General features: G+C 35.0%; 2 protein-coding genes across 7 annotated transcripts; one reads left to right on the plus strand and one right to left on the minus strand.

Moving 5' to 3' along the window:
* Positions 1–229: 229 nt before the first annotated feature.
* LOC18093970 (oxysterol-binding protein-related protein 2A) lies at positions 230–8,890 on the plus strand. Of its 6 annotated transcripts, none has more exons than XM_052447053.1 (12): positions 234–463; positions 569–1,055; positions 2,682–3,044; positions 4,098–4,194; positions 4,569–4,999; positions 5,770–5,925; positions 6,445–6,612; positions 6,731–6,871; positions 6,982–7,211; positions 7,320–7,440; positions 7,932–8,121; positions 8,532–8,890. In XM_052447053.1, exons 2-11 carry the CDS (start codon positions 651–653, stop codon positions 8,109–8,111), a joined length of 2,292 nt encoding a protein of 763 aa, XP_052303013.1. In that variant the 5' UTR covers positions 234–463; positions 569–650; the 3' UTR covers positions 8,112–8,121; positions 8,532–8,890. The 6 variants fall into 6 exon arrangements, 5 of the variants coding, with proteins under 5 accessions (XP_052303013.1, XP_024449387.2, XP_052303015.1 ...); XM_024593619.2 differs by having other exon boundaries at positions 237–463; positions 6,982–7,212; positions 7,327–7,440; XM_052447055.1 differs by having other exon boundaries at positions 237–463; positions 2,685–3,044.
* A 2,999-nt stretch (positions 8,891–11,889) lies between these two features.
* On the minus strand, positions 11,890–12,558 carry LOC18093971 (14 kDa proline-rich protein DC2.15). The gene has a single exon (XM_006368131.3). The coding sequence runs from the start codon at positions 12,477–12,479 to the stop codon at positions 12,093–12,095; it is 387 nt and encodes a 128-aa protein (XP_006368193.1). The 5' UTR covers positions 12,480–12,558; the 3' UTR covers positions 11,890–12,092.

The following is a 12,558-nucleotide window of genomic DNA, read 5'->3' on the forward strand; positions in this document are numbered from 1 at the left end:
TTAAGAATTATATTAAAATGGAGATTTAAATTACTTTTAATATAAGACGTCATCGATTCAATAGTTTAATAATCCAAACCATGCAACGAGTAAGATAAAAATCATCAACTACCTCCATCCTCGTCTTTGCTTGCACTCTCAGAAATCAAATAAATTAATATACTCATTACTGTTCTCTTGAAAGAAAAAAAAGAAAAAAAGAAAAGAGAGGAGAAGAAGCAGCTCGAACTGACACTTGAATTACCATTCTGCCATCATCCTCTCTTCCATAATTACCCCTTCTCCCTCAGTTTCACTCTCCTCCTTCAATGCATTGCGCGCACACATACACATACTATACATAAATATAACACAAAAACTGCAACTCCTCTGTACCAGTATAAATATTTTATACCTCAAGGACCCCTTTTATAAACAACCCAGAAACCGGAATCATCTCTTTCACCATTTCTCTCTCACACAGGTATTGCCCAAACACCCTGTTCATTCTCTCACTATTTCTCTTCTGATTATTAATGCTGTTGTTTTGTTTTGATTATCGTCTCTCTTTTTGTGCGTGTCAATGCAGCAAGTGCTAGCTTGATGTGGGGATTGCCTTTCTTTTTATTATCTGTAGCGAATTAGCATTAAGTTTGTTTTTGGCTCTAAAGATGAGGGTCAGAGAAATGCATCCATTATGCTGCATCTCACTAGAGAGTCCAGATATCGGGAGCCAATCACCGGATGCAACGTTGACTCGAGCAAGATCGTTGCCGGCGACATTTTCCGGCGGATCTAACGGCAATGTAGGGGGGAAAGCGGCGGGATCGGAGGCGACGGTGGCTGGGGTGCTGTATAAGTGGACGAATTATGGGAAAGGGTGGAGATCGCGGTGGTTCTTGTTGAAAAATGGTGTGCTTTCTTACTCGAAGATTCGTCGGCCGCCGGAGAGTATTAATCTGTGTGATGATGTTAGATTGATTGGAGAAATATCGACGAATCGATTATTGAGATGGGATAGTCGTGGCAGTGGAAGACAGAAACCGCAAAAAACTGTTGGCACTGTCCATCTAAAGGTATCATGAGTAAATTGAAAACCAGGAACGGGAAATTAATATTTATGTATCAATGAAGTGAAAGTGTTTGGTTGTTCATTCATCCATTTTTCTTTAATTTTTTGGGCGGTATTGGAGGAACTGTTGCTGATATCGGAAAGTTTTTGAAAAAAAAAAGAGTTTACATTGGATTTATTTTTCTTTACCAATTCTATCAATTTATTTATCTTGCCAAATTGGTTTTGGATTCATACTTGAGTGAGCAAAAGAAGGAGATGTTTCCCTTTCCTTTTTAATTTGCTTTTGTTGTTGATTTTAATGTATGGGATGGAGTACTCTGTTTTGGTTTGTGTTTTTACAGTTTCAACTGGTTGTTAATGCATAGTGGGTCACATCAGCAGGGGGGGTTTTGGTGTGTTGTGGGGGTGGGTGGGTGGTGTAGCTAGAATAAGGTACGGTGTAGGTTAGGTATTTAAAGCTTCGGTCACACCAACGGTGTTGAATGAATGGATGGATTTTAGCAACTATCAAATGATCTTTCATTTCTTGCTTTTTATCATTGACTTGAGTTTTGTTTTCACACACATCCCATCCAATGCCAAATCCATTAGCTTCTTTACTGCACTGTTTTTTTCACACCTAGGTTTACTTCTTCTTCTTTCCTTTTCTTTTTGTCTTTAAAATAATGAACATGGCATTGATCAAATGGTAGGGATGGCGTGTCTCTCCGAAATGATGAGGTGGGTTTTGTTTGTTACTGGATTTAGGTGTTTGTTTTTTGGGATTTGAGTGGCTACGTGGGTAATTCTCTTATTATTATTTTATATAATAAGCTACTGGATTTTTTTTTTACTTGAGTTGATGGTTTTGATATTGAAGCAGTCACTGAACAATTTTGAGACAGGCAGGTGCGGGCTTCACTTATTTTGAAAGTCTCAGATTTTATTAATTTTAATTCTACTGCGAGTGTTTATAACCTAGAGAAAAAAATGATGCTTTTTTGCAAGCATTTTAAGCATATTCTTTTATAATCAGTAGATCCAGCAGACTCCAATTTTATGCCTCTTTCTTAGCAGTGACAAGCTTTAGCATATTTGGGGTCTCATTTTTTTTTTGACCAAAACATTTTGGAATCTGAGCGGTGCTTCATCGCTTTTGAGTTCTTACACCTGATTTATATTCTCGTGGCCAAAACATTAGTCCGTGTTATTACCGTTACTGGTGGTTTTGAGGCGCCATTTGGCCCTAAACTAGTTAAAGGCTTTTGCTCCTACTTGGGTTATTTCTAGGTTATCTGAAAGGCGGGCAGGACCCGGTTCAAGAGTCTTAGCGGTTTCTCCTCTGGGCGTGTCCTGTTTTTTTGTTACAGTGATTTGTTACTTATCATGGGGAGCCTTGTCCTTTAACATTATAGCTTCTCCTTATCTAAATGAATCTTTGAAATGTTATCCCCATTTGAAATTAAGAACACATTCATTATTCGAGCTTATTCCAATTTTTGTTTTTGTTGTTGATTTAGTTAGACAATCATGCTACAATCTTAGTTGTGAAGAATAAAGATAGCATTTTTAGTATGTTTATATTGAACAATGTGATGATATGCAATTGTCGGGAATGTTTATCGGGATGTTGTCTGAATTGGTGTAGCAGATCTCATCATTTCGTGAGAGCAAGTCCGATGATAGGCGGTTTTATATATTTACAGCTACAAAGACACTTCATCTGAGGACTGATTCAAAGAGAGATAGAGTAGCCTGGATACAAGCCTTGGTCTCAACCCGGAGCCTCTTTCCATCAAGATCGCTAAATGATAGTCTCTCCCTTGTATCACATGATCTGTCTATCTCAACTGACAGGCTTAAAAAACGTTTACTTGAAGAGGGTATCAATGAGAACCTTGTAAAGGATTGCGAGCAGATCATGCTATCCGAGTTTTCTGAAGTACAAGGACAAGTTAAAGTTCTTTGTGAAGAACGGTCCAATTTGCTAGACACATTAAGGCAATTGGAGGTAACTAATAACCACTAACTTTTTTTTTTTTGGAGATATTGGTAGTGATCTTCTGTATATTTATGCTCTTTTACACATCTGAATGAATTGTTCTTTTTTGTTCATTGCATTATCATGTCAATTTTTAAATTGTTGTGATCGATCCTTTTCTTGAACACAAATTATTTAATGAGAGGATGGATTCAAGTATTTGTTCGTCTTCAAGTGAAAAAAATACTACGGGTGGCCAAACAAATCTTCATCTTTTTAACAATACAAACATGACCCTAGCTCATGTAGATTAAATGTTATTGACAAGCGTATTTCTCGAGAAAATCCTTGGTTTTGTGCATCTCCAATATCTTCATGGATCAGGTAGCAGCTTAGCATTTCCTGAGTGGTAAAAATATGTCCTACGTGCTTCTAACATGTACTATGCTTTCTAATCTCTTTTTGAAATTTGTTTGAAAACTTACTATTATAGTGCACGAGCAAGAGCAGAGAGTTAATAGAACGACACATGATGATGCCGATAGGGTTTTGAATTGAAAAAAAATATAATTTGCAGGTAGTTAATGCAATTTCTACTGTTCATTTGTAAAATCTGAGACTATTACAGCATATTGGAAAAGTGTGAATGCTTTGTAATTGATGGGAGTGCCTGGACAAAATAAGTTGCTATATATTTCAATTTATGGAATAAAGAATCACTAATATATTCTGCCAAACATAGACCAATATAATATTAATTTCGAACATAGAGGTTTACGTTAGTTTTCTTAGTATTAGTGTTGAGTAATGACTGACATGATACTTTTGTCTTTGCATTGCAAGTGATGAACAGTCTGTGACAATTGACAAAGTTGATCCAAAAACTATTTGAATTGTAATATTATGTTCAGTACCATGGCTTCTCTAATGTTTGCTTTAGATCTTATATTTCTTGATTTAACTATTTGTTTTCCTTATAAGGTGGATGGTTGCAGGTATTATTTTGTGAAGTATGTATGCTTTGAAATAAGCTTGCATTGCATAACCCCAATAATAATTTTTTTTCTTAATTTTTTTATGCAGGCAGCTAATATCGAGGCTGAAACCGCAGGAATTCCAGATGGTGAATATCAATTGACAAAGCATGAATTTTCAAGTTTAGGACGTGGAAAATATAGTGGTATGGTACCTGGCACTTCATCTTCCTATTTTAAACACATTACTCGTGCAAATTACTAGAATTTTGTCTTTCTTCTGATCACTGAAGTTAACTACTGCTTACACAGCAAAAATTTGAGGGGATCTGGTGTATTTTCATGGAGTTGAAATATTTTAAATACAGAATGTTATACAACTTCTTTCTTGATTTTAGTGATGTTAATTGGTTGTCTCATATTTATTGAGCAATAGTTCATTAATATTCTGCTATGCTTTATTTATTTATCTTTTTTATTTTTAAAAGGTTTCCTGCTCAACCAATTTGCATCAATAACTATATTTCACAAGGCTTTTTCCCATGTAGTCTTATCCCTGGTGTCCTATTGTGAATTTCAGAATATAGCACAACTGAATCATCTGATGATATTGAGAAACAAGAGCTTGAGGAAGTGTCAGATGAAGATGGAACCTCCTTTTATGACACAAAAGAATATTTTACTGAACCGACATCAATGACAGAAGCTGCAAAGTACTCAGAGAAGCATAGGAGATTTAATCAACTTGATAGTGAAGAGAAAATGCGTGCTGATAAGCAAGTTTGTAGTTCTGGATATCCACATATTGAAAGGCGAAAAAAGCTTCCTGACCCGGTTGAGAAAGAGAAAGGGGTCAGTCTGTGGTCTATGATCAAAGACAATGTGGGGAAGGATCTCACACGAGTTTGTCTCCCTGTTTACTTTAATGAACCAATATCCTCTCTTCAGAAGTGCTTTGAGGACTTGGAGTACTCCTATCTTTTGGACAGAGCCTATGAGTGTGGAAAAGCAGTAAGAGTTACATACTTTTTAGTCTATTAGATGCTCCTCATGTCTTGATTCACATTGAACAACCTTTTCATTATTACACAATGCACATATCTAAGTGTCTTGAGTATTGCAAATTCTTTATTGTGTTTCTTTACATGGCAGTCCAATGTTTTTTACACTTGCATGTGAGATTCATAAATTATCTATTGTCAACAATGAGATGGTAAACAACACGGATTCTCCATGGAAAGTGATAGATTTTATTCTTCTTTATATCTGGACATTTCTCACAGATTATGGTCTTTGTAACAAACATCAATGTATTTATAAGCATTTTAAATATCTATGAGTAATTAGGAAACCTGAAGACTTCAGCAACTGATTTCCTCTCTGTTGATGATGTTTCCTTGCTGTGATACTGACTTGTACGTTAAGGTGCCATGTGAAATAACAATAGCCGATCTAACATCTATGGGAAAACCAGTGCCCCCCCAAGTAAATATAATTGACTCCATTAAACAATATCTCTTGAATTCCATGCATGGAATTCGGCTAAACCTTCACATATTTTGACCAGTAGACGTTGATGGATTTCAGATAGCATTTAAATTCTATAATTGCTAGTATAAAAAATCTTAGGCATGCAGTAAAATGCATGCGTTGTTAAGTCTCAGTTTCTTTCATTTCATGGACTTATTGGCATGTTTTCAGCATCAAATATTTCATGAAAAAGGAAAATCTTATTGGATTGCTGCTTGGTCCTCACTGTTCCGATGTGTTTTATTTTTCAGGGGAACAGTGTCCTAAGGATCCTAAATGTTGCTGCTTTTGCCATCTCTGGATATGCTTCCTCTGAAGGCCGGCACTGTAAACCCTTTAATCCTTTGCTAGGAGAAACTTATGAAGCTGACTTTCCTGATAAAGGAGTTCGTTTCTTCTCTGAAAAGGTCAGTAATCTTCTCCGATTTACAACAGAACAGGGTGACTTAACCTAAGCTGTATTTAATACTTATATGGAACTCAAATTGATCGCCAGCTGCTGACTGAGCTTTTATTGAGATATACTATTTTCTTTTCTATACTGAATGAAAGATTATGACATATACTTTGGCAGAGTTTCAATTTATTGCATAGGAAATTTTTTAGGAAAAACATGACTGTTTAGTGTCCTAATAAATGCGGAAGGGCCTGCCTGCACCACACTTTTTTTCAAAAGGGGAATTAATTTTTTTTATAAATCGCAACACTTGGGAAGAAAACTAGATGCTGGTCAAATCACTGTCCAGGGTCTGGGAGTAAAATTCTATTTGAAATTATTTAAACAAAATAGAACGGCTCATTTAGTTTGTCAAATAGGTGAAACGAGCCAAACAAAATGTTCTTTGGGAAGATAAAGGAAGTGTCTGGTCATGAATACTTTTATCTTCAGATGAAGTACATTTCAATGATATTTTGAGTTGAAACAGGTTAGTCACCACCCAACTCTCATTGCCTGCCACTGCGAAGGTAGAGGGTGGAAATTCTGGGGTGACAGCAACCTCCGCACAAAATTTTGGGGGCGGTCAATTCAGCTCGACCCTGTTGGAGTTCTGACCGTCGAGTTTGATGATGGTGAAATATTCCAGTGGAGCAAGGTATACACTTCTGTGTGACTGTCTGTGCAGGATATGACCAGTGAATTCTTTTGATCTTCTAGCTTCCATTTCTATCAGTATGGTGCATTTGATTTGACACAATATTTGCTCCTGTCAGGTCACAACAACGATTTATAATCTTATCCTTGGAAAAGTGTATTGTGATCACCATGGGATGATGCATATACAAGGAAATCGACAGTATTCATGCAAACTCAAATTCAAAGAACAATCTATTCTTGACAGAAATCCTCACCAGGTTAGAAGATGTTAGGTCTTCTGTCTTCATATGGTTTCCTCATTAGAATACAACATGGTTGGTCCTAGTTCTAGTTATTTTCCAATTCATTCAGTGTCCTGTATTTATAGGTCCAAGGGTTCGTTGAAGATGTTTCAGGTAATAAAGTAGCTTCATTATTTGGGAAGTGGGACGACAGCATGCATTATACTACTGGCGATGGCACTGGCAAGTCAAAGGATCGCATTACCTCATCTAATGCCACCTTGCTTTGGAAAAGTAATAAGCCACCTCCTAATCTGACTCGGTACAACTTGTCATCATTTGCTATAACTCTAAATGAATTAACGCCAGGACTCCAGGTAGTGATGATTTATCATATAGATTTTCTAGTAACCATTTCCCTTTTCCACGTTTGCATCTCTAATTGTTTTTTATAGCCATGTCTGATCCCGGGTATTTGATAACGGATTAAGGAGAAGCTCCCGCCCACGGATTCCAGGCTGAGACCAGACCAGCGGCATTTGGAGAATGGGGAATATGAAAAAGCAAATGGAGAGAAACAGCGGCTGGAGAAGAGGCAAAGAATGGTATATTCAGAGCTCTTGATCTTTCTTTACTTAATTATACTTAATGTTAGTGCAGATATGTTGGAATAATTATAAGAACATGGTGTGTGGAGTTGGACTTTCTATTGGTGATGGAAGAAGATTTCTTTTTTGCCTCAGCTAAGATTTGAACTTAATCACTATTAGTAACTTGAGATTAGATATCACTGGTGTGATTATGCTGTTGCTTGTGCTACATATGAACTAATGAGATGCGGACAATTAGGCTGTTATGTAGTTTTTTTTAGTTTACTGATGCCTAGATGTTGATTGATTCTGTTACTTCGATCAACATCATTTAGACCCCTAAATATCAGAGTATAAATCTGGAAGAAATGATATTTAAGAATTCTTTGCATGGCTAGATTTGAATATTAAGAGCTGGAATGAGTCATAAACCTTATATGTGCACTCACAAAGACCCGTCATCATTCCTTATTGGAGGTCATTATACTTTCGTTCATTCTATGCAGTCAAGGAAATTACAAGAGCATGGATGGAAGCCAAGATGGTTCCAAAAGGAAGGTGAAAATGGATCTTTCCGCTATGTTGGTGGCTACTGGGAAGCCCGAGAGCAGGGAAACTGGGATGGATGTCCAAATATATTTGGCGAGTTCAATGAAGAACTTGTGGAATCTTCTGAAGGGCCTTGACTTGATGGAGGTGTATATTATTCTAAAAACTGCATTCTTACGCTTTCTTAAAAGTGCAACTTCTTTGAAAACTTTTTGTGCTGCTGCACCATTGTTTGTGGTGAAACGAGAACCTAAAGCATGAATCAATACGGAGACTATATATCCTAGTCTAGAAATTCTTTCACCAATTTTTGTTTTTTTGGACCCGGCATGTGCTCTGCCCATGCCATGCTAGCTGGTGAAAGGGTTAAACGATGAAGGAGTAGACATGCATTGTGATACAGTAAAACGAGGTCCCTCTAAAATTGTGTTTACCATTCATAGAAAATTCCTTTGTGTTGAAAACGAAATTTCTAAGCAGCAAAAAAGTGGAAATCAAAACTAAGCACAGACAATAGCCCTTGTATTAGAACTGATCTGTGCTTATTGATGATGCAGAAAGGGTTGTCACAGAGCAAGCTGTGGACATCAATTTGGTTTGGGTTGTTCCAGATTCCAGCCACTTTCAAAGGTTGTAGTCCAAGGTTGACAAAGTTTTTCCTGTGGACACTTAGCGAGCGAGCACCTTAATTTTTCAGTTTACAGAGGATGGACAGGATAGGGCCATTTCCTTGTAGCATTCGTAATTTTCTGCTATAAGGTGCTATTTGTGTAATGTAGTCTCTCTCTCTCTCTCTCTCTCTCTCTCTATTTGTTACAGTTCTTTGAACTACACCAGCCATTGGCTGGAAATCTTATTTTGATATTTATTTATATTTCTGTCAGAAATAAAAGAAAAAGGAAATGTATTATTGCCATCATCCCACACCAACTTAATTGAAATAAAACACACAAGTATTTGGATTAACCTTCCGAGCTTTATTGATTAAATTAAACTTACTTACACTGAATATATTTATCTTTATATTTATATGGAGATTATACCTTTAACTAAAAATATAACTAGGAATCTAATTATCTAATTAAACAAGGATTCTAATAAATTAATCTAACAATTTGATTATCCAAAAAAAAATTAATCTAACAATTTTTTTTTAATCAATGATTCCTACATATATATATATATACTAGGATTATAACTAGTATCTAATATTTCCTCTCTTAAACTGATGTTCTTAACACTCCATTTATCAATGAAGAAATTTCTTTTAATCTTGTCATGAATATCTATTTTACACCAATGATCTTTAGTTATTTTGAAAGTTTTGTCACTTCCCAAGTATTGTTTTTCTTATTGATATCAATTTTATCCCCCCATAGCCTTTTGACACTTTATTTCTTTTATACCATCTTCAAAAGTTATATGATCATAATAAAATAATATAACAAAATGAGTATGTGGATCATCAAATTGATCCATTCCAATTACCTTGTAAACACTCATCCATATAGGTTTTTGTATAACATGTTGTGATCGTTGATCATTATTTGCTGACATTACAAGTGAACTTTAATCATTTACTAGTTATAATGCATTTTTCACATGCTTCTCATTTTTCTCATTGTTAAGTTTTTTTTTTTCATATCTAAGGAAACTTGAAGGAAACTTGTTCCAATTTTTTTTCTATTTTTTCCCTCAAGAGAAGCAATATATTGAAGCTCGCTTCTCTCTCTCTCTCTCTATCTATCTATCTATCTTAAAGGCTTTCTTTTTATCACTAGAGTAGTTTTAAATCTCTTCATGCCTCTTATAAAAACAACATCCAATACCCTATTATGTATCTCCATGCCCAATAAGAAGTCTACATGTTTTTTTTAATTCTTTTGAACCATTTAGAGTGCTCTTGGTCCATTTTACTCACGAAATCTTCACGCTTATGATTAAGTGACTCAACATCTTACTTATGTTGTTCTCGTATTGCTTTCTTCTCTAGTTTAAGGCTATCACGCTCATCTTTGAGCAACCTAGAAACAACTTCTCTATCCTCAACTACATATTCGACTTTCTTTCTTAGCTCGTCTTTCTCATTATTAATCAACTTCTACTCAATTTCAATATCATATTCGTCTCGATCAAGAAGTAGACTTCTTTTCTTATTAGCATTAATATCACTAAATTTTGTAAAATCTTGATAAGATTCATATAAATAAGAGAATATTGATTTATCTCCACTCATGTGATTGCTACACTCAATGTTTAAATATCATAAATTTTAGTGATTTTTCTCATTTATATTACAAGCCATCAATAAAGACGTTTCATCTTCATTCTCTACAAAATTAGATTTTCTACCACCATTCTTATTCAAATTAGTTTTATATTCAGATTTGTAATATCCATATCTAAGACACTAGAAGCATTCAACATTGATTTGTCCATTAACTTTCGCATATAAAATGTTGAATGATAATAATCATATTATTTTTCTCATTTTTGAGAATTAAAAGATTGATTGTCTTTATATTTATGACGTGGTGAAAATCTGCTATTATTGTTGTTTGTGTTCCTTCCTCTTCATCTTACGACTCTTTGTGAGGGTAGAAAAATTATTATTAGATGAAACTTGTAAAACTTGCTTCTCCTTGTCTTGTCTATTCAGTTTTTGCTCATTAATCAACAATTAACTTTGCAATTAATCAATATCCTTGCCTTTCTCTGTTGAACACACAATAAAATTGAATTTTAGTGTTAATGATTGAGGGATTTTCTCAATGAAGGTTATATCCTTCATTTTATCGCCATTGATTCGCATCTTGTTAACAATTGCCAGTGTTCATGAAAAACATCTATGACTGACTCTTCTATATTCATCCTAAGCAATTCAAATTCTATTCAAAGTGCTTGAAGTTGTTTTCTCTTTGCTCTAGTTATTTCTTGGTGCTTCTTTCTCATTAAATCCCAAATATACTTGGAGTTTCTCTTACAAAGAATTGTTTCCAAGATTGATGAGTCAATTAATTAGAAAAAAAATAATTATTTACTTTAAAACCTTTTAATTACCATGCTTCTATCTCTGTTCTTTGTGTATCCATCGTTATTTTTGATTTGAATGGTAGTTCAATTATTTGAAATAATTTGTTAATATTTCTTTGATTGTAAAACATTCTCTATTAAAATGCTTCAATAATCATAACTACGTACCTTCAAAAAATAAAATAAAAATGAATGGCCAGTACTTGAACAAAATTACCGGAAGCCTTATAAGTTATATAACATTCCACACGGGTATTGAAATAGATAAAGTGTAGGTAGATTGTTTGAAATTAACTACAAACGACGAGCTTGCGTAGTTGGTAAAATTACTCAAGTGATTTGGCCTCAAAATGCTGCTTATAACCAAAGAAAAGGAACCAACAAATTCTGTACGATTGCCTTTCACACACATGCACGCACAAATGGGCGTAACACTTGCAATGTAATAACTTCAACTCCGGCGCATATATAGAATTTTTTTTTCTTTATAAAAAATGTGAATTGCATTATGGATTAAATTAATCAAATTTAATTACATGTCAGGTTAATTGCCTATATACAATACAAGACTAATTAGTCCAAAGTTTATAAACAATGAGAAAAAAGATTTAAGTTCACACAGTTAAAGCAATGCTAAAAACTCAAATACAAATAACAGATTAATTGTCATAGACTTAAACCTATTAGATTAGATATGTACAGAGAATAATATAAAAATCAATTGATGAATACAAAAGCATTTATGTTATAAAGCAATTTTTGAGACCTCATCTGATAAATTGAGTTATTTGATCAAAATGGTTCTTTGGTGTAATTTTTATGCTGTAATTGCATTATATTGTAGTTAACTAAATGAAACTAATCATTGATCATCTCATCCAATTGAAAATAATAATAAGAAGTTGAATTTATGCTCCGCTCGAGGGCCATTCTAATTTGGGTTACAATGAGAAAATGATTCCAATGAAAGGTTATCGAACAGTACTTGTCACACAACGAAAACACAAATAACTAAGAAATAATTCCAGGAATAGGAGCACACGCTGCATCAGAGGCAAGGAAAGGCAAGGCAATACAGTGCATGATCAGGCACAAATGAAGTCAGAGGGTAGCTTCTTCCCACAAGTGTTGATAAGCAAGCTTAAGGAGATTGGGATATCAATGTTAATGCCAAGGATGTTAGCTTTGATAGCAGTGCAGAGGCAAACCGCTGCTTCAAGATCAACAAGTCCTTGAAGTACTGTGCAACAAGGTGTGTCTGGTGGGCTCCCAACAACCCCACCAATAGCGCCATTAAGCAACTTGGCACAGACACCCAGCTTTAGGGCATCTCTAGGGCAGCTATTTCTTGAAATAATAGGGTTTGGATTGGGGTTTGGGATAGGCTTAGGCTGAACACAAGTGTTGCACCCACTTGCTAGGGCAAAGAAGAGAAGGTTGAGAAAGAGGAAGAGAACAGCCGATGAACCCATCTCCTCAGACTTCACTATATGGAAATTAGTAGAGACGAAATGCCGTAGAAGTAGTAATTTGCTTATAGTATTGTGGAAG

Source organism: Populus trichocarpa, chromosome 1 (genome assembly GCF_000002775.5).
Source record: "Populus trichocarpa isolate Nisqually-1 chromosome 1, P.trichocarpa_v4.1, whole genome shotgun sequence".
In the NCBI taxonomy this organism is placed as follows: Eukaryota; Viridiplantae; Streptophyta; class Magnoliopsida; order Malpighiales; family Salicaceae; genus Populus; species Populus trichocarpa.